Raw genomic sequence first — 21,579 nt, forward strand, 5'->3', positions numbered from 1 at the left:
TCGGCCACCGCCGGCCCCGCCCCGCCGCCATCGCCACCTCCTGCCGGCACCGCCCCTGCCCGCCCCCGGCAAAGATGGCGTGGCGAGCGCTGCGGCGGGTCGGGCCGGTGCTGGCGCCGCGCTGCCCGCTCCTCTCGCTGCCGCCGCGGGAGCCCGCGGCCCGCAGGCTGGGCACCAGCTCGCTGCTGCTGGCCGGTGAGTGGCGGCCCGAGGGAGGGAGGTGCGCGGCGGGCGGGCGGGACAGCGGCCCGGTGCTGCGGGGAGCCGGTGGTGCTTGTGGAGGGTGGGCAGGGTGGGCTGTGGGGGCTCGCCCCGGCCCAGCCCGCGGGGGAGCCCCCGCCAGCCGCGACTGGGTGCGCGGAGCGGCCGGAGCGCGGGTCCCGCTGGCGGCCCCGGGCGGCAGCCGTCCTCTCTCCCTCTATCTCTCCCTCCTCCCCTGCCTCCCGCCGCGCCGTGTCCCGGCGGCCCCTCGGAGCGCGATGCTGCAGCCGCCCGGAGCCCCCCGGTGTCGGCGGGGCCCGGAGAAGCTCGCAAGATGGCTGAACCCCCGAGCGCCCCTCACCTGCCCCGGACGCTGCTGGCGCTCCCGACCCCGCTCCCACAGGAGAGCTGCACCTCCGTTAGTTGGCTAGAAAGTTTTAACCTCATCTCCACACTTTGAGCAAAGCGGCTCAGTCCCCTCTGGTCTCAGAAAGGCTTCGCAGAGTGGGCCGAGCGGGCAGCGCAGCAGCTTGCCCAAAATAGCGGATCGGTTTTCCCGGGATCGCCGCTCACAAACAGCTTGGAGCTGGCTCCAAGGAGCATCAGCAGCACAAGAAAGGGGCAGCGGTGGGTGTGTGGCGGAGGCAGAGCCGCAGCAGGGACTGGCGTGGGCGCACAGACAGACCCAGGCAGGCTTGCAGGGCCCTGAGCCGCTCTGGGCTGCACAAGGTTGGCTCTGGCTCCTGTGCAGCTGCAGGGGATGGACTCGTGCATCAGTGCTTGCTGTGATTTTGCATTTGGTGTAGTTAATTCTGAAAGCATCTACTGCTGTCAAAGCTCTCTTTGGACGGAAGTTACACATGAAAGTCTGAAAAACAGAATCTGTGGTACTCTAGCAAATAGAAATGTTTAAAAAGTAGGCAAGAGGAGGAGAATAGGCTGTAAAAGTAATGACTACCACTAAGAAGAGCTCATCCATTTCTTTCCAGACTATCTTAAACCTACCTGTTTAATTGCCTTCTGCTGCAAGTGAAAGAAATATTATCTATTGTTCATTACTTGCAAACTGAGTCAAGATCTAAGCTGTTTTTCACTATTCTGGCCAATGTACCCATTGTTTTTCCATACACATCACTTGAAGGAATAACTGTACTTTTGTTTGAGGCAGAGAGGAAAAGTTCTGTATGCCTCTTTGTGGAGGTGTGAGTTCGCTCTTCAGGTATATATGAAATACTTAATAGAGGCAGGTTACACTAAGTGAAGGGCCCAGTTCAGAGTGTGCTAGTTAAGCTGAAACCAAAGTCCTGTTGAAATGAATGAAGCTAGAGTAAATTCAGCTTCTCTTCTGTAAAAGAATGCAGAGGGAGATTTGGTATGCATTGACATCTCATATTCCTTTAGGTTGATTTATTTAATGGGCTGACCACATAAGCTCAAAGTTCAGATTTTGAGATTACTTATTAACTGTTTTTAATTTGACCTTTACTTTATTTGCAGTGTTTTTTGTTGCATGCTCAGAATTTTAATTTTTCACATTTTTTTTGTTTTGGTCTGTTGGGGTTTTTTTTTTTATTTCTTTTGTCCTGCAAGAAAGTTACATGCTCTTCTAACTGTTCAGGACATTTCACTGCTGTATTCCAAAGTGGTGTGAAAATATTCTGGTTTTTTTTATTAGCCTTGCTTTATAAACAGATTGCATACACTATTATTATCCTGAATAAAAATGTGCTGCTTGGCTTCTTTGTGCCTTGTGTAACATCACTGATGTTCAGCTTGAGTTTGAGATTTGGCAGTTGTCATTCTCCATTCTTACAGTTCATTGCTCATTTCCAATAGAATCCCCATGGGTTTAGCATCTTGACATGAAATGACTTGAGACATTTAAGACTGTTCATTAGAGTGTGTCATGAGATTTTTTGTAGTTATAGAAAACAGTGCTAGGTGAAATTCTGTGCATTTTTGACTGATAATTCATAGGAAAATACTTCATGTTTACAGTTCACTCGTGTTTGTTTGTGTATTATACTTGCAAACCCACATATTGTTCTCTGAGCTCTATAAAATTCGGGCCCTATCTAAGACAAACAGTTTTATCTCAGACTTGTTACTCTTGAACTTTTCACACAAGAGGATCACTGCAACTGAAGAAGCTTAAAGTATTGGCTGTCTGGAAAGATTTTAGCAGGTCTACAGTGAGAGCTTCTGTTTTCCTTCGTGTACAATTTTAGAAAATATACAAGGATTTGCAGAAGTGTAGTTTCTCTGGTGTTTGCCTTAAAGAGTTCAGCCCACAGGATGAGCTTGAGAGGAGAGTTGACTCAAAAGGAAGGTGTAGCTGTACCATTGTAGCACTTATCCCTCAGGGAGCTGTTTCAGAAGTTACCTTTTCCAGTTTTTGCAACATCCCTTGCACTGTATGGGTGCTGCAAGTGGAAAATAATTTTTTTTTTTTTTTTAAGTAGGAAGGCATCTACAGGATATTATTAGAAATGAGAAAATGGACATGGCAGGCTGAAAATTCTCAGAGTAAGAAAAGTTCCAGGGAAAATGTTAGCAAGAAAAATGTTGCTTGCTTCAGTTACTTCTTTTGAAGTTTCTCCATATGACTTTATAAAAACAATTGCCTCTAATAAAGCTGTCTTGAATCTTCCAGATCTGAAATGTAAGGAGAATTGTAATCTTGCTGTGAAAAGACTTAACAAGGTTTTAACAGGCCTATTTTATAGAGATACAGAATAACTAATGTGCTCTTCTCACAGTAACAATATTAACAGAGAGCAATTCTATTAAGTAGCAGTTGTCTGTATGAGTTGCCCTATTAATTTGTCCTGTATTAATTTGCTTTAATAATACATAGAACAGTGCCATCTTTGCACTTTAATGAGATGCTGTAAAGCTCACAGTGTTTCTAGAGACACCAACACTGGCCTTCCCAGCCACAATAAGTAGTTATCAGAAATAAACACTAAATATGTTTGAAAAGCCACTGTGCTGTCATAGACATGTATAACTATGAGTAAAATACACATCTAAGCTTTAGATTTTCACTTCTGTTTGAAGTAGAGCTGCTCTTTGTGCTCCTGCACTTTATCAGTCTCCAGATGGTTGCACAGGAACTGATAATACTCTGAGCAGGACACCCAGTGAGTCTCTGCCCTGTCACTGAGCGTGTTCTGAGCTTCTCTGTAAATTGCATGTACTGGTTAAAATATTTTCCAAGAGAAATGAACAAACTCAGTGAAAAGCCCCACAGTACAAGCCTGCAAATGTGTTTACTGTGTTTAAGCGAGCACCGTGTCACTTCTTTCTGAAATGTCAGGTTTGTTCCTTTTAGCCCGCAAGTTCACAGACAAGCACGAGTGGGTATCTGTGGAAAACGGCATTGGAACAGTAGGAATCAGCAATTTTGCACAGGTATTGATCCCTCTGCCCTTGCCCACCTCTGCAATGTTTATTTGTGCCTATCTCCTCTGTCCTTGCTCTTTGGACATTTCTGGGGGTGTTTTTATTGTTTTAATTGCATATGTGACACAGTGAGCATTATTTGTGATATTTGTGCCACCTCAGCATTCCGATAAGGTCTTAATTGCTTCACATTGAACCTGTGGAGAGCTGAACTTGGTGAGAGACTTTGATGTTCAGGTCTAAGCCTGAGCAGTTTGTGGCTCTGTGAAGAGCACATCTTGTACATTTTTAAGTCAGATTTCCTCTGAACACAAAGATAGTGAAATCCCTCTGGCTAAAGAACAGTTGTGAACAGATGTACAGCATGGCATGTAGTTTTTACTCTAGGACAGGAATTCCTTTGGATTTTTTGTTCTCATGCAGGTACTTGATTTGGAATAGTCACAGGAAAATTCTGGGCTGTATGTGAAACTTAAAAAGGAATGGGACAAGCTACCAATAAATGAAATTTCTCAGGACAAGCAGCATTTCTTTTAATCTCAGCTTTCTGTCAATAACTGTAATACTCTCTGGTCTTTTGTGAGATAGGGTACATGTGTCAGGGAAGAGGTGAGACAATTTTTATGGTGATAAGGGTCCCAATTAAGTCAGTGAGGACAAACTGTGTGCTAAAAGCACTCTGTAGCTGATGCTAAGAAGATCAGCAGATGTTATTCCTCATTCTGCCAGAAGAAATCTGCATATAAACTGAGCCTGAGGGTTATTAGCACTGTAATAGAGAAACAATAATTTGGTATTTGGGGCATGATAACATGACAGTTTATTCACATTAAGTGTTTGCTAAGAAAAAGTGAAAAATATACAATCTGTAAAGAATGAGAACAATATTTAGAGACAAAGAATACTTATGTGCAGATTCTGGAGTCACTGTATCAGTTCTCTCCTGTATGTAGATTTATTAATGTATGCTCTGATGCTTTTGTTTTTCTTTTAAGGAAGCATTAGGAGACGTTGTTTACTGTAGTCTTCCAGAAGTTGGGACAAAACTGAGTAAACATGGTAAGTTGCAGTTCTAGTTGCTCGTGAAGTGATTATTCTACTCATCCCCCTATTCCTTTGCAAAGATAAATTTTCTGAAATAATATTTATGGTTCTTAATACCATTATAAAGCTTTTGGATGCAAAATAAATTCAGATATTTCTACAAGAGACAGCTTTAATTTTAAATTCTCACTATCAGACTGTGCTTAGCAGCAGAAAATACACGCTTTTTAAACTGTGAAGATATTGATTCAAAAATAAAGCATTAAAATATTTTTGTGATAATTTTATCTATACTCTGTTCTTAAAATATTTATACTTTGATCTGAACTTGCAAGTGTTGATTTGTAATTCTCCAGTTATGCACTTTGTGAGTTGCATGATGTGAAACTTCTAATTTATGTAAAGCTCTATTTTTTCTATGAATATACAGACTCAGTAATCTTGAGGTATCAAATATGATCACAGAGTTTTTGCTTCTTAGTGTTGTACAAGTTGTTACATTCTTCATCATTCAATTATGCAGCTTTTCCTGTTAAAGAAAGTGAACATTAACAGGTAGAAATGAAAAACCTTTTCCTGTATTATGGTGGAGAGCTGTCTCAGTAGTAGATGAAGAAAAAATTGTCATTATTTTTAGACAATTTTAAAAAAAGAAATGAGGGTTTATGAGGTAAAGTAGAAGGCCTTTCTTCTGCCATCCTTCTTGTGGAATAGATCCCCATCAAACTGTTTTGGCCAAATCTATTACTTTGAATGCTGACTGTTAGACAAAAGGTCTCTCTGTGTAGGATTTTAATTAACCAACTTGTAGTTTTGCTTTATTTGAAGGAATTTAATTTCCATTTAAGTTCTCCTCTTTTCTACCCATTCTGGCCTCAGTCTAATTCCAAGATTTCCCAGAACAAGTTGTTCTCAGATCCCTTGTCCTGGTGCCTATCTACTCTTGTGACAGCTCCCTGTTCCTTCAGCCTCTGTCTTGTTTGCTTGTGGCTGAGAGCTGCTCTGGATTAACATTGCTCCAGGCACCATTTCCATAACTCCCTACAAAACAGGAAAAAGGGAAGAGCTGCTGGGTGCTTCCAGTGTGGTGCTTCTGAATACTAATGTGTGTTTTCCAGTGAGTGCAAATGTAACACTTGATAGTGTTTCTGAAGGAAAAATGGGATTGCTGAAATTGTGGCTTTGTTGGTTTTGTAACAAAATTACAAATAAAAAGGTTTAAATTGTTAATAAAAGGCATATTTAAGTCTCTTGCAGCAAGAGCTGGGTGTTGTTCCTTCTAAGTCAATATCATATGTGCTGTGGGCTTCAGGCAAAGGATTAACCAAATGTAAGGAATTTCTGTCCCTTCTGTACAAATTCCCCAGAATTCAAGAGCATAAACATCAAATTTAATAATGCTGATCCTTGTCATAAAGTGGGTGACTTCAATCTGTTTTCTTGCACAAGATCAAGCCATTTCATCACTGGCTGTGTCATCACCAGAACGTCTGACTGAACAAACAGAAGTGCTTTGTGTTTTCCCCTTAGGAACATTCAGCCATATTCTCTGTTTCAGATGAGTTTGGGGCTTTGGAAAGTGTGAAAGCTGCTAGTGAACTCTACTCCCCTCTCTCAGGAGAAGTGACTGAGATTAATGCTGCCCTTGCAGATAATCCAGGCCTTGTCAATAAATCCTGTTATCAAGATGGTAAGATGTCACCTTTATCTTTGAATAATGAATACTGTGTATTCTTGCTAAATACAATTGCTCTGCAATTCCTATTCTTCCAGTTTAATGGTGTGGAGACTTAAAGGAATATACTGAATATAGTTCAAGCCCCATAAAATTTAACATAAAGCATTATCGCAGTGTCTTCTTTGAACAGCTGTTTTACAACATCTTATTTTCAGATATACACTGTGGCTGAATTTAAATCTATTTGCATTTCTGGGTTTTGGATCTTGTAAGAGTTCATGACACTGAGAGGTCAGGCTCCTTTATTCTTTCGAGGCAGCATCTCCCTGTGCCACTGTCACAGCCAGCCCTAAATTACACAACTGCTCTGACTAAAAGGACACTTCTTATGATGAGTTGGTTGGTTGTTCATTTTTTTAGATACTGAAGTGTTTTGCCTGCACTAAAATCTGGCTGATTCTCCAGTGATCCAAGGCTGGTTGTTCCTCCTGGGAGTGCTTCCCTAAGGCAGTAACATGAATGAATTGTTCTTGTAGGATATTAGCAATTCTTTCTAATTTCCTAACTACAGGTTGGCTTATCAAGATGACTGTGGCAAACCCTGCTGAACTTGATGAACTGATGACTGAAGATGCCTATGAGAAATACATAAAATCCATTGAGGACTGAGCTGGAATAATGAAATAAATTCATATAAAATATCTCAGTGTAGTTTGTCATCAATTAAGGAAATACTGACTCTCCAGTTTTGACAACTTGAAAAATACCACTTAAGACCACATATACAAAACTATAAGTAATTACAGTGATAAATGTGTTTCACATCTGTCTACCTGTGAGGGTTTTTTTATTCTGTTGTCTGATTTGTGTAACTGCTGATGTTATCTATAATATTTTGGGAAAAAAAATTCACTTGCTGAAATATATAGTTTTTTAGATTCATTTGACATCAAATTCAGTAACAACAGCCTTAACATGTTAATTTTGTCATAGGCACATGACTGTTCTCACGACCTGGCCTATAGTTTTGCCTGAAGTACTTTCCTATCGCTCTCGAAGTACTGAAAAGCAGTGTCTTCCTAACCTACTCATGTTCTTTCTTAGGGTTACAAAGATGATACCAAAAAAGGAGGAGCCATATCAACTACCTCTCTGTGTGATTTTATTTCTTTATAGAACTTATTAATCCTTTGTTTTCCTTCTTTTTTTCTTTTTACTGTGTAATCAAATAGTCCTGCCTTCCCCTTTCTGTGCATTCTTAGTGTGCAAAGCTCCTGCAGTGATTGTTTATCAAGGTTCTGCAGTGGGTAATTTAGGCTGTATTTTGTCTAGTAAGCACTACCTAAATCACAAGTAATTAAGGAATTAATATTACATCTTTTGCCTGGCAACTGTGGTGATTTCAGCGGAGCAGGTACTTGTGGAAATCGTGTGATGAGCAATAATTTGACATATCATGTATCTGCGTGTGTCTGTGTTTAAGATCAAGTAGCCAACTGCTCTAATGACATCACAGAACTGAACCAAAAACTTACCCTTTGCAAAGCAGTGAACTAAAGCTGATTCCATTAGACTTAATATTTAAGGAATCCACGAATGTGAACTCAAAGTCGATGTGACATCCGATGGTAAGGTGGAGTTGTACACACTTGCACTTTAGGAAAACACAATAGTACAGCAGAGTGTTGGTCTAAAACTTTTCCCCACAATTTTAAAATGGTTGTTAGCAGCTAAGTACAAAATGGGAACAAACCCCAAAGATTTGGGTTGATCTAAGAGGAAGCAGGGGAATGCTTAATTCATGTAAGATGACTAAAGCAAAATTCATATTGCTTTGAAAGTTCCTTCTTCCTAAAGGGATGTGAATCACTGACCTTCTAAAGTGCACGAATACACTGCTGGTAATATAGAAACCTTTCTAAAGTATAAAAAAGAGGGTTTCTTTTATGATCTGAAGGGATGTCAAAGTAATTGCTTGGGTGGTTTTTGGGTTTAAATCCTAGGAGCAAACCTTTGCTGCACCAGTCACAGATCAAAGCCCTGCCAAGAGAGAATCCACTGTGTATTTAAGATGGTTTCATCCTCTCCACAGGAGTTAAACTGCAAAATGAGTAAGAGGAAAGAGGGAGTTTGACTGTTCCAAAGGAGTTCTAATTTGGCAGTGGCTGATAAACAGAAGGCTCTTGTAAACCTAATGTAAATGTTTTAAAAACTCTCAGTACTTATCCATTATTCACAGTTCCATGCAGTATTTATTGTGAAAACATTCAGGGCTCAGAGAGCTGGGAGCCTGGTCCTGGCCTCTTGCAAACTCCCTGCCTCTGTTTGTCTTTTAACCCTTGTGCACTTCAGAAGAGAAAGTTTGTTTCAAATACAGTAAGTGGAGGTAGGAATACAGGAAAATGTTTCTATTTGATACTGTTTCTTTCACCATCTTTTTTTCCCACTTGGCTAAAGAGTAACAGGCCCTTCATTCTTTTCCATGTGACCCTTGTTGATCTCCCCAAAGAGGTTAGTCCAGAGCCCTGTAACTCATTTTTATACCATTTTCCCTTAAAATGTTTGTATTCTTTTATTCTGATCAATAAAATAGTAATTTCTGTAATGACCTAGGGAATCTGGGGAACAACACAATCTGAGAGACCTGGTCTCTTCTCAAACTTTGCCCATTTAAACTGTACTAGCAATCTACATACACCAGTGTGGATAAATGACAACTGTCTGGGAAAAGTACCTGAAAAAGAATTCAACCTCTCTTTCATGGCGTACAGGTGGAAAAGTGATGTTCTGCTGCTTACAGACGGAGATCAAGAACATCTCTATCCATAATTCTTTAAAAATTTTATACTTTAAAGTGACTTATTCCTCTTAAAATGGGAACAATAGTACTTTTTTTTTTTTTTAATGTGGTTTATGCCAAGAGCTGTGGTCTTCTGCAGTTTAGGACAAATTATGTCTATTGGACCAAATATTTTTATACCTTTTTACAATTCACTCAACTACCTGAATTATGATGCGATTCATAATTGCATCATAACAATGTGTTCTCCCTTGTTTGATGTTTGCTACCCAAGCAGAGCTCCAAGCACCTCATGACTTCACTAAGTTCAGCAGCAGCAGGAAGCCTCAGGCAGACTGCAAGAGCACGAATGCAGCACTTGCTGACATGAATCCTCAATGAATGTGTTTATCAACATAGAAGATGGAGTGGATGTGCATTACCTTTGGTCTATGACACAATTTTAAATGCTTTTGTATACATTGTTGGGAGAAACATCAAACTTGTTCACCAGTGTGTGGTCCTACAGAAAATTAATAAAGGAGGTGATTTCTTACAAAAATAAGCACTTCATCTGTGACCTCTTACATCTTGATCCTGAGCTTAAGAACTTTACAATTACAGGGTAATTTATATACATTATAGATTCAATATAGAGAGATATGATTTACAGTAAGTTATAATCCCACAACCAGTAATTACATCTCTGTATCTCCTGGGGGTTAATTATATCATCACCTTTCTTTGTGCCAACACTTCCTCAGTGTTCCACAGGTACCAACCCCTTTATCTCCCCAGTTATCTGTCTGACTAATAGAAGCTAAACTTGGAACTAAGTTTTTCAGTCCATATTTTATTTTCCAAGATTTTTATTGACGTCAGTCCCCAAAAGCTTGAATACCTTACATTTTGTCTGGTTTTCAGCCAATGGGGTGCTGCATCTCTCTGTGACCCTTGGGCTTGTAATGTATATAAATAGATATAATGTATTTTTTACTTCTTACTAGAGAGAGAGGGGAAAAAAAATCAATGTTTAAAACTAAGAGAATTAAAATACATCAAAACACTGCCAAGGGCAGTGTAAAAGAAGGGCGTGTCATAAAAGAAGGGCATAAAAGAAGGGCAATGTCATCTTCACTCTCATTAAATTAGCAGTGAGACAATCTGTTAAGCAGCTCTGATTAGAAGTGCAGCAAATCTCAGTATCCAATGCTTGCCTGAACTAGTGTCTGCAGACAAGTGGCTAAAGATCCTCTTTCCTTCACACTGGGAATCTAAAATCTCCCATTAGAAATGGTTCCCATCACTGAGTTTTAATCTGCCAAAGTGACACAGAAAGGACGCGACATCCATCTTCAGCCCAGCCAAGTGAATAAACTGAGCTGCAGCAATCAATCAACCTCTGGGCACACGAGGCTTTTCTGCTGTGGTGTGGGGAAATCACACAGCAAAGAGGCAAAGGGAACTGCACCACCTGCACTAAATATTCCGGAGAAATGAAAGAAAACCTGGGAATATCACAGAATGATTTAATAAACACAGGTCACCTGTGGGAAAAATGCTTCAGGTCGCAAACGGTGCTCTGACTGACTGAAATGAGTGCAATTAAAATAGGAATTATCGCCCAAATTCACCACACGGTGGCACTTGGAACCTTGGAGCCGGGGCAGGGAGCTCCCGGGGCTGCGGGCTCAGCGCGGCTCCGGAGCCACGCACTCGCCCTGGGCAGCTGCAAGAGCAGCAAAAAAAGATGAAGACACCATTGAAAATGTTTTAAACACACAAACGCACTTCTCACAGCACTGCACGTAACAAAGAAATTAACTTAAACCTCGTTTCGTTGTACCCGTCGTCATGTGACAGAACTGATGGAAAACAGCATCCTTGGGGATTCTATTTCCAGGGACCGGGACCTCATGCCTGTAAGGCAACATTAAAACACTCTCGAGCAACGTCCAACCACTGCAAATTACCATCAAGATGTGCTGCAGATGGCACAGACAAATTTTGAGAGCAGCTTAGGAGTGTCCTTGATGTAATTTTCTCCACTCTCCCCGCACTGTTTGAGGCAGTCTAAGAACAGTCCTTGGCAGGAGAATTGACTCTGTGGTATCTGGATTGCTTAGAGGTTGCCCACAATATCGATGTCTCTCTCTTCCTGACACAGCACAATTCAGTCACTTCAGACCTGATCTATTTTAATGCAGTACAAGTATCCTACATCCTTTGCTATTAGGCTGTTTTATTTGTCATTTGTTTATAGTGTTTAATTATTTATGCTGTTGAATGTATTTTGTGTAGAGAAGCATTTAATGCAGGTACAGCACTTGTACCTTTCTCTGCCCATGAAAGTCAATCCACAGGACAGGAGGATGAGTCTGCACTTCCCAGGACACAAGAGAACTTCTACTTTCTGCCATCACCTGCCTCCCTTCTTTACTCTGTGTCTGGATCAAGAGAAAATGACAGAATTAAGTGTTCTTGGCAACTCCTGGCTGTTCTGAGAAGTCCTAACTTGTGCCACAACTGGCAAGGCAAAGCCAGTGATAAAAGTGGTGTAATATCACTCTTGTACAGCTCCTTTTTCCTGCAGGAGCTGTTCATCCTCATCCACAATGATTATTATTGTTATCATCATTATTAGCAGTACAACTGTCTGAATACTTCACTTATTTTAACTCCTGTTCTTAATAAGACTATCTACAACCCGTAATTCTGATTAATCATCAGATGAATTACCATAGTCACATACTGTCCCATGGAATGGTGAACTAAAAGAAAAATTAATCCGAGAACAATGTAAAACTACATTGAACTTCTTTATAATCTTCACTCAGAACTGTAATCTCATTACTTCAGGACCATTCAAGTATAACAGCAGTTTTAAATTCAAAGCATATTCCTTACCAAAAGAAATCTAAATTACACTCTGTGATTCTAACTAATATTTATGTAATGGTATGCTAAGAAAATAGTTCTGGATTCTGTAATTTATGTGGGCTAAGAGTTCTTTTATACTTCAACAAAAAGATTAGATGGATGTTAAATCATGAAAAATTCTCTTGGGGGAAAATGAAAGCAATCTTGGGCTAATATTAATTACTGCACCCTTCAAAGAAACACATGTACAAAAAAATATTAATGAGACAGCTAGGCAGATGTTTCTGAAAGAGGATAGAAAAATAAGTTGTACCAATTACATGAGAACAAACACAGAACATTTTTTTCTCCTTGTGGCTATATGGCTTTTATCTGTATTATAAAAACGTCTTAAAAAGTTTTAGTTTAAAAAAAGCTGAAAACTGTTCTTGGCATTGCAAGAGAAGATGCTGAATACACCAAAAGATTGAATAGCAGCACATTGTAACAATTCAAGAAATAAATATTTTAAAGTAGGCAATGAACAGAGAAAGAATATTTGGAAGAATGCTTGGGATCATTTAGCTGATACAAGGACAGCCTCAGCTCTGCAGTTCAGGCAGCCCTTCCTCAACCACAGAGTGCTAAATTGGGGCTGAAATGGTGCTATTGAAACAAGACAATAAAAGTAGCCATTTTTAAAAACAGCCATACATTTACACCCCATCCCATCCCCTCACCAGAACTCCTCCTGCAGCTTCCACAGAGAACACCCCATGGAGACCCCTCAGGACAGGCTGGCTGGGAAGTGTCCCAAATATCAGATATTTGTCTCAGATTTGCAGGTACATCCCAACATGCACTGTAGAGGTTTTGGAACATCATTGCTTCAGATCCTCAACAAAAAAGTCATCATGGTTTGTGGGTTAAATAAAAAGAGTTTACAGTCACCACATGTTCATGATTTGTCTCATTAATCTTTAATGGCAGCTAGAAGCTACAGGTTTATAAATATCTCTTTTTCATAATTGTGACAAGCAGTGACTAGATGCAGTTTTGGTGGAAAATTTTCTGAAATACTGTAAGGCTAGGTAAATTACAAGGCATTATTAGAAAATGTTGATTTTGACTTTTGGTGATATTACATTAACTTTTACAAACATTAGAAACAAACATTATTTGGTGAAATATAAACATTGAGAAGACACTACAACTAAAAGTAATTTACTAGTCAAGTACAGAGTTAAGTAACAATTATTTTTCAGAATGAACTCACAGTAAATCAAAGAAATAGTAATAAAAACCTGCATGTTGAAGAAGACACTCTTCAACAGACAGAACCTCTGTTTGTGTCATGCTACAAGGGAGGAGTTGGGTTTGTTCAAACCTCTCCAAGAACAGCAATTCTGCCACAGCAATTTTCCTGCAGTGCAACCTGGATTCGTGTCTAGATGTTGGCAGGTTTTGCACCCAGGGTGCCCCTCCAAGAAGGAGGCACAGGAGGGTCACAGACATTTTTTATACCACAGTTCAGAAACTTGACTCACGAGTAATCCCAGCCAATTTTAGTTTGACTACATTTGAGCAGCTTTACAAACACACTTATTAGCTCTTTGTGTTTAAAAGTGTAGCACAATTTGGCTTTTTAAGATACAGAAATACAAAAACTTTTAAAACTCACAACAGTAACACAACTTTTGTCCTAGAAGGTGATAAGTGTAACGTGTGAGACTTGATTATGCAATGTTATGAAATATTGTCTTGTTGTTGTTATTCACAGCAGTTTCTTATGATTTAGTGAAGTCAGGTTGGACAAAAAAGAGCCTAAAATTGTAACACCATTTAAGACACACAGTTTCCTTAATGACACTTTAAACAGAGTATTCTATACATAACACACTGATACATGAACGACACCAATCAAGTTAATCCCTATAAAAACAGGTGCACCATAGAATTGCATAGAAAGAAATCCCTGGCATTAATAGCTTGCACTGGAGACTAGGACTTTCTCCCTGCCTTTCTAGATCAAAGCACATATGTTTTTTAAAAAGCACATCTCACACTTGACATTATTCTTAGCTATATTCTTTGGAATCACTAGTGCATATGTAATTTCAAGCAATTTTTATACTTCATGCTATTGTTTAATATCTATAAAATGAAAATTGCAAGGAAAAAATTTCCCTGCCTGTCCCTCCAAAAACCTAATGTAAAATAATCTTCCTACATAGCATAAAACTAAAATCAAATCTTTCCTCAACAACAGAGGCCTCAAGCAAAAGCCAGAGTGATTAATGAAGAGGATATTCACACAAGATGGGGAAACCCGGGCTCAAAAATCCTTTCTGTGGGGGTATTTTAAACCTATATTTGTACGTTGGATAAAGAAACCCTCCAAGCAATAGCCAATGGTTTTACAGCTCAGTATCCACTTTGCTCATGGAAGACCTACATTCAAGCCCATACAGAGATGTAAGGAAATACTCTTATCACTTCTTTATTTTAGGGCAATTCTCTCCTGTCAGCTGAACCTGAGAAAACCTTCACTGAAAGAGGTGTGTTTCCCTGAACATGTTTAATCTTGAAATACACCACTGTCTTCCATTTTAAACAAAATACTGATCAGCTCTACATAAGGCCAGTGGGCTTTGTTTTACAGCAATATTGACTATATTTACTTCTTGCCTTGAACTATTTTTGTTGGAAAATCCTTAATTTCAGTGCTGAAAAATATTTCCATTTCTTTAAGTAATCCTTCCATTTACTCCAAGCATGTGCACGTGGAGTATGTACAGGAAACAGGATTGCTGGGGATTTGCCAAAAAACCATGCAGAATAGCTGGAAGGCAAAAGTAATTTTACTTCAGGTATTCCTTGCACTGAGCACTTCTGTTTCCTGATATAAATCCTGTGGGCTTATTAAACCCATCAAAAAAATGTAACAATATGAATTATGCAGCATCCGATAAGTAACAGTAGAAGTTGAAAAGGCCAGGTCTCCATGAACAGATTTCATAGAAAACTAGAACTTCTGAGAGAATATATATTTAGAATATTTGTGCAAGAGGTGAACATATATGACAAACATATTCTGGTATATTAACTGTAGTCACAATTGGTTTCTTTTTTACTTAACTACATAAATATAGAGGTGTACCAGGAAGACATATTTCTGACTGACAAATCTTTCACTGTAATATGAGAAAATATTATCAAATCCTTCTGACTGCTATAGATACAGAATTTCTGGCACAGCTAAACATGTGTCAGGAATTAAGATTGTTTTTGTAAAAATTTAATTTTAATGACAACTTCATTATTGGACTTGTGGTGGGAGAGCTAAGGAACATGTGAACTTTATTTCTAGGAAATGCTGAAAGGCACATAAAAATCTGAATATATGATATGTTCAAAAAATCAGATTCTGAGCATTTCTGCAGGTTACTTTACATTAAAATTAGCAGCTGCTTGCCTGTTGGCATTATGGAAAAACACTTCACATATCTGTAAAGGGATGATGCTCATACATGAACAGGCATTTTTTCATTCAAGTGATATATTTGCCCCCCACATCTGCTGAAACAACTGAGTGTGCACTTACTCTGTTGTTTACTGAGATACTGAGGCACACACATTCACATCAAAAAGTTACTTGCAAATGGTAAAAGGAGAAAGAAATTAATTTACCTGAAATTATGTACATTTAGTGAAAGTAAGTACAACACCTTCAGTTACTGATTTTATGCTAATAAATAATATGTTTAGCTAGCTGAAATTCCATTTATGGTCACTTAATAGTTCTCATTTGTTTTATGATTTCTAATAATTAGGGTAAATCTCAAAAATATTGCCACAGAAGGCATAGAATCACATGCAAAAACCCTACCAGTTCCAGTGTGAAGAAGCAAACATCCATGTCTATCAGACATAGAGCACAACTCAACTCGCTGGATAAATGTGCATTATTGTGCCCATAAAACAACATGGCACATTTCATAAAGCTACAACTTTGCACCATAAATGACAGACACATTTTTACACCTGCAGGGACAGAAGCAATGAATAATTCACTTTGAAGTGAAGTACACAAGCAGAGGATTATTGCCTTGCCTAAACCATCCTGGTGTCACTTGCAAAGGGAGGAGGCATGAGCCCCATTCATGCATATAATATCAATTTTTCTAGAAACAGATTGGCTTGAAATTTTTCAGATATGTAACTTTGCTCGTGAAAGTTTTTTCTTGAACAATATTCTTTAGAAATAAAATTTTAAAAATATGTTTTGCTCAAGCTCCCAAAAGAAATAACTGGTGTCCTGTCAACTTGAAAATGACCCCCTTCAACAAATTTTTCTCCTCAAAGTCATTGTTTATGTATTATTTAAATATCATTTGACATTTCTATTACATCTCCACTTATCACAGTGCTTCTAGCAAGTATTAGATGGAATAGATGGGCTTAGATTGAAATCTAATGGATTGAAAACTACATGAATGCTGCCAGTGGAAAAATACTCCCAGCCACTGAACTGAACACATATTTGGAAATAAATTCCTGTGACAGAAGTGCAAATGTGTAATGGAAGTAGTGCAGTTTTGGCATATGCTACTGATAATTTCTATGAAAACACCTCAATCTCCTTCCACAGCCTTCATCAATGGCATTCTCTGGTCAAAGCTGGCTGGGTGCAGCTTTCCCTTTCCAGGCATTACAATGGAGCTGTCTCTAAACCTCCTACAAGACCACATCTTTTACTGGACTTGCACATGTCTCATCCATAATCTCTGATCAAGCCCATAAAGTTACTCACAAAGTTTAGGTTAAGGTCAGGATTAACTGCTTGAAAGCTCAAGAGACTGTTTTGCAAAACACTCTCCTGGTGTGCTTCAAAAGATTGAATATTCAGGTTTGTGTTTGGCAATGGTGGCCATAAATAAAACCACAGTAATATCTGAACAGCATTATAAAGATCAATTCTGCCTGCAAAATTCCAACTAAGAAAATCAGTAAATTCACCTAAGCCATGATCAAAAATAAAGTGAAATACAACAACCTCCTTGTGCACTTGATGCAGGTACATCCACTTAGGTAATCCAGATTGAAAGATTTAAGACACAGGTGCTGGAAGGAGATTTTAAAACTTTTTTGGAGACTTTTAGAGAATTTTTAGAGACCTACATATGCTGCATAAATCAAACAACAATGAAAACTGGGAAATAATTTTGGAGTTCTACAATTGCTCAGTGTTAAAAATGTTTTTAGCGCTGTCCATGTTTTTTAAAGCCATTGAAACAATAAACAGAAAATCCTGTTAAAACTTCATAAGCAAAGTTGCAGCATCAGTTGATCTAAAATGCATAGAAACCACTTTTTTTCTCCAAGCAATTTCATTAGTCCACATAGCTGCTGTTGGTTCACTCTGTCAGTTAAAAAGGCCAAGCTTTGGAAAGCTACAACACATAAATAAATGATGGTTTGCTATATTTCTACCAGATTTCAAAGTGCTTTCAAACGGAGACAAGTCCTTTTCCTTCTCTCCAGTATTAAGGCTCTTATAAGAAGTAAAGTTCAACTAAAAGACACTTGGGCTTGCTTTATCAAATACACCTCTTAATATGTTTTAATCATGAACATTTTAAGACCCTATTTGTGCAATTCTAGCTTTATAAATGTGTTCTAGTAACTTACAGGATTACTGTATTACAAGATGGGGACCTTAATCTCCTAAAATGTGAAATACTCAGTAGATGCTGACAGTGTATTTCTGTTAAGTTTAGTTTCATTACAAGCATAGGGATTAGGACACTGAATGGGAAATTAAAACCAAGCTACCAATACTACAGAAAGCAGCCTTGCTATTACTTCCATTAAATCAGAACCAGTAATCTACAGAAATTAAATTAAATGTCCTTTTCCCATTGAGTTTCCAGACCTCTTTTTCCCCCAGAATTTATAAGTTTAATTATTCTGACTGAATGAGACCCTCAGGAGACAAAACTGCTTTCAATTCTCACCAGAGTCAAAAGGTTCTGTGAGAACTCATTACTCCAGACATTACTCAAGCTGCTTGGGACACTTAACCCTTTCAAGAAACACACAAATGCAGTTAAAAAAATTGCATTTCCTCCTGAAACCTACAGAAAAATCAAAACCTAAAGGCCTGATGTTACAGCCCTTCAGAACTCAAAAATCACACTGACATGGCTTTGCCACTGTCATTAATTATATTTGCAGAGACCCCACTCCAGCAAACACATTCATGTCTCAATCCTGGAAAATTAGCACCCAGATTTGGCACCACCACAACCTGTATTCAGCTGAACTCCTGAAAAAGCATGTTTAAAAAGGAAAATGCTTTGTTTAGTGCTATTATAATTTAAAACATACCTTTGAAGGCAGAAGTCAGTATGCTGTGTAATTTTGATTGATATACTTTTATATGGCAAGGTAGAACTTCCTTTGATTTCTCTGATTAAACCTCACCAGTTTTGTAAAATCCATCTCTTACTGAAATTATTATGAAGAATTTGGAGCAGGAAATTCAGAAAGCAGGCTGCTGCAGTGATACTGTTTAATTAAACTGTCAAAAGGAATAAAAATGAAGGTGTTGCTCATGGTGCAGACTGGCATTACAGATTCAACTCTTGTCGTCTCTCCTTCTTTTGGTGCAATTCCACGACTTTCCTGCTGACCTAACACAAGCAGCTCTGTGGGACCAATCCTACTGAAACAAACCCCAGATCCTGACAAACTTTTCCATCAACATACCACATGAATTCTAAACCAAAACACTTTCTTTTAAAAATCTCTCAGTGAGTTGCGTTCCAAATAGGACATGATGCTATTTTTTTGCTTTTTAACTATGATTAAATACCCGAAACAGGGTTCAAAAGTTTAAAAAAAAAAAAAAAATCTTTGCTTTAAGTCGAATACTTTCACTGCATACAAACACAGCTACGCCTTGGGGCATCCGTACTTTTGTCTTTTTGAGTTCAAAACTAATCTGCCCCTTAGCTGCACTATCAGGCCCTTGACCCCGCGGGTCAGCGAGGCGAGGCGGATCCGAGCTTTGCCTGAGCAGGATTAGGCAACAGGACGGAGGGATGCCCTGTGGCAGTGCCTTCCGTGTAACCTGCTGAGGTGACAGCAGCTCAGCCTGACCTCCGGGGCCGGGAGGATGTGCACTCACCTGCGGATCCCGGTCCTGACCGGCAAATCCCGCACACTCCCGGCCCCTGTCACCGGGGCCCGGCCGGCAGCCGCTGCTTTGGTGGAAGCCACAGCGCTCGGGACGCTGAGGGGGAACCGGCGCCCGGCTTCCCTCCCACACCCCGTGAGCGCCTGGGAGGCGAGCCAGGGTTCCCCCCGGCCCCGCTAGTGACACAGAAAACACAAATTACCCCTCTGTAAACAGAACTCGGGAGAACTCCTGCGGGCGGCTGGCGGGGAGGCGGCGGGGCAGGCGCCGAGGGGAGCGCGCCGAGCCCCCCGGGAGGGGTCCCCCGGCCCTGCGCGGGCTCCGCGCTCCCCCTTTCAGATGAAGTGGATCCAGGCAGAGCTGTCGGGGTCCTGCGGGGGCCCTGCGGCTGGCGGGATGCGCTGCCGGCCCCGCAGCCGGTAGTTCTTGCCCTCGTTGTTGTCCCAGTACTCGGCGCCTGCGACGCGGTAGCGGACGGCGAACTCCAGCGTGGTCTCGGCGGCGGCGGCGGCGGCGCCCAGGGGCAGCAGGAAGGCGAAGCGGTCGGTGATGCCGTCGGCCGGCGCGGGCGGCTGGTACGTGGCGGCAGCCTCGGCGCAGCTGGCCCAGCCATTGAGCGTGTAGCGCACCGACACGACCTTCTCGTAGGCGAGGTTGAGGACGCGCACGGCCCCGCGCAGCCCCACAGGCTCTGCCCGCACCCACTCCAGCCTCACCTTGTGCTGCCGCACCCGCTCCGCGAAGCCGGGGCTGGCGCCGGGCTGCGGCGGGAACAGCGGCTCCAGCAGCGGCGGCGGCGGCCCGAACAGCACCGGCTCCAGGTCGCCCAGCGCCGGCGGCTTCCTGGTCTTGAGGAGGTCGGCGGGGCGCGGCGTCGGCGGCGCGGGCAGCGGCACCCGCGGCAGGTCGGCCTCGCAGAAGAGGTGCACGGAGGTGAGCTCCAGCCCCAGCGAGTCGGCGAAGCGCACGGTCTTGCGGCGCGACGGGCTCTGCTGCAGCGCGGGGCGCAGGCTGCGGTCGCCGGGCGTGGGCAGCGACTTGGCGCGGCGGCGCTGCGTGGGGCTGGGGGGCACGGCGGGCAGCGTGGGCTCCCGGCCGCGGGTCGGCGGCGGCTTCTCGCCCGCCGCTTCCCGCACCACGGGCGTGGGCGCGGCTTCGCCGTCGGGGCTGCAGCCCGCCCTGCACTGCTCGGCCAGGCTGCCATAGAGGCAGGCGCTGCAGCTGAAGTTGCGCGGCAGGTAGAGCCGGGGCGGCGGCCCGGGCACCGAGCTGTGCAGCGAGCCCGCCTTATCCATGGGGTGCCGGCGGGAGCGGCGGCGGTGCCGGCGGCTGGCGCGGCACCCGGGGCTCCTCCTCTCGGACCGCGGCGTGCGGATGGCGAGGCGGTTTTAGCGCCCGGTCCGCAGGCTCTGTCTCTCGCCGGGACCCAGCGGGATGCCCTCGGCGCTGTCCAGGTCGCGGCCGGCCCCGGGGGATGCCGGCGGGTGCATGTGTGCGGGGGCGGCGGCGGGACCGCGGCGCTCTGGCTGCTGCCGCTGGTGACGTGCCGCGGTCAGGCAGCGACACACGCCCCGAGCCATCCTTCCTTCCCCATGGCTCCCACCCGCCCCAGTGCCCGCCTCGGTGTCGCCCTCGCCACGGTCCCTAACTACACCCCGCGGCTCCCCCTTCCCCAGCAGCGCGGCTACGCCGGCCCTCTCCTCCTCCTCCTCCGCCTCCTCCTCTCCTCGCTCTGTTCTGGGTCTTTCCTCGAGGATCTCATCCAAAAAGAGGAGGCGGCAGGGATTCCCCAGTGGAAGCATTAAAATTCATAGCGGTGCTCTCGTTCGTCCGATCCCGTTACAGAAATAGCTGCGAGAGGAAGAAGCAAAGCCGGGCTCGGGAAGATTACACGGGCCGATAAGAAACAGCTGGCTTGCAAGTTGGATCTCACAGTGTACATTTAAAGGAAGAAATCCAGCTGATCTGCTGTAATGCGTTTACCGTACATCTGCCGAATAAAATACACCTGCCGCAGTCCTGCCACGCGTCTCCGTCGGGGGTAAAGGGAGCTCCGGCCGAAACACGGGGTGTTGATTGTGTGAAACACAAACCGCGCCGCCCCTTGTCAGAAGAGCAGCTGGAAATTGCTGAGCAATATTCAAATAAATTACATTATAATGACAGGCTCTGATGTAGCCAGTTCAAGGAGCTAAACCACCACTTTAGTAAGCCGCTTCATTCCAGACTTTCCGTAATCTGGGACTCATTTTTAATTAGTAAATGGCATTAAAAACAATGATCCTACCATCCTGCCAGAGCCTGAGCCTGAACTGTGTTGACATGTGATTCTGATTTAGCTTCTGAGCAGGAGCTTTTTACACCTCTAGCATTTTATCTGCAGCACTTGGTGTTCCTTTGACAGTCTAGCCA

At 42.3% G+C, this 21,579-nt stretch overlaps 2 protein-coding genes across 2 annotated transcripts; one reads left to right on the forward strand and one right to left on the reverse strand.

Annotated features, from left to right (window-relative positions):
• Nucleotides 1-55: 55 nt before the first annotated feature.
• On the forward strand, nt 56-7,022 carry GCSH (glycine cleavage system protein H). The gene is made up of 5 exons (XM_041458951.1): nt 56-195; nt 3,536-3,615; nt 4,602-4,665; nt 6,209-6,340; nt 6,900-7,022. The coding sequence occupies exons 1-5, from the start codon at nt 75-77 to the stop codon at nt 6,995-6,997; spliced, it is 495 nt and encodes a 164-aa protein (XP_041314885.1). The 5' UTR covers nt 56-74; the 3' UTR covers nt 6,998-7,022.
• Nucleotides 7,023-12,923: 5,901 nt separating this feature from the next.
• Nucleotides 12,924-20,597, reverse strand: LOC121348887 (protein phosphatase 1 regulatory subunit 3E-like). The gene has a single exon (XM_041458870.1). The coding sequence runs from the start codon at nt 20,460-20,462 to the stop codon at nt 19,503-19,505; it is 960 nt and encodes a 319-aa protein (XP_041314804.1). The 5' UTR covers nt 20,463-20,597; the 3' UTR covers nt 12,924-19,502.
• Between the last annotated feature and the right edge of the window lie 982 nt (nt 20,598-21,579).

Source organism: Pyrgilauda ruficollis, unplaced genomic scaffold (genome assembly GCF_017590135.1).
Source record: "Pyrgilauda ruficollis isolate IOZ18807 unplaced genomic scaffold, ASM1759013v1 scaffold13, whole genome shotgun sequence".
Lineage (NCBI taxonomy): Eukaryota > Metazoa > Chordata > Aves > Passeriformes > Passeridae > Pyrgilauda > Pyrgilauda ruficollis.

Excerpts from the sequence above, each read along its gene's own strand:
- LOC121348887 (XM_041458870.1), bottom strand. The coding sequence starts at position 20,462 with ATGGATAAGGCGGGCTCGCTGCACAGCTCGGTGCCCGGGCCGCCGCCC.
- GCSH (XM_041458951.1), top strand. The coding sequence starts at position 75 with ATGGCGTGGCGAGCGCTGCGGCGGGTCGGGCCGGTGCTGGCGCCGCGC. Across the intron at positions 196-3,535 it reads CAGCTCGCTGCTGCTGGCCG|CCCGCAAGTTCACAGACAAG; the intron begins GTGAGTGGCGGC and ends TGTTCCTTTTAG. Across the intron at positions 6,341-6,899 it reads TAAATCCTGTTATCAAGATG|GTTGGCTTATCAAGATGACT; the intron begins GTAAGATGTCAC and ends TCCTAACTACAG.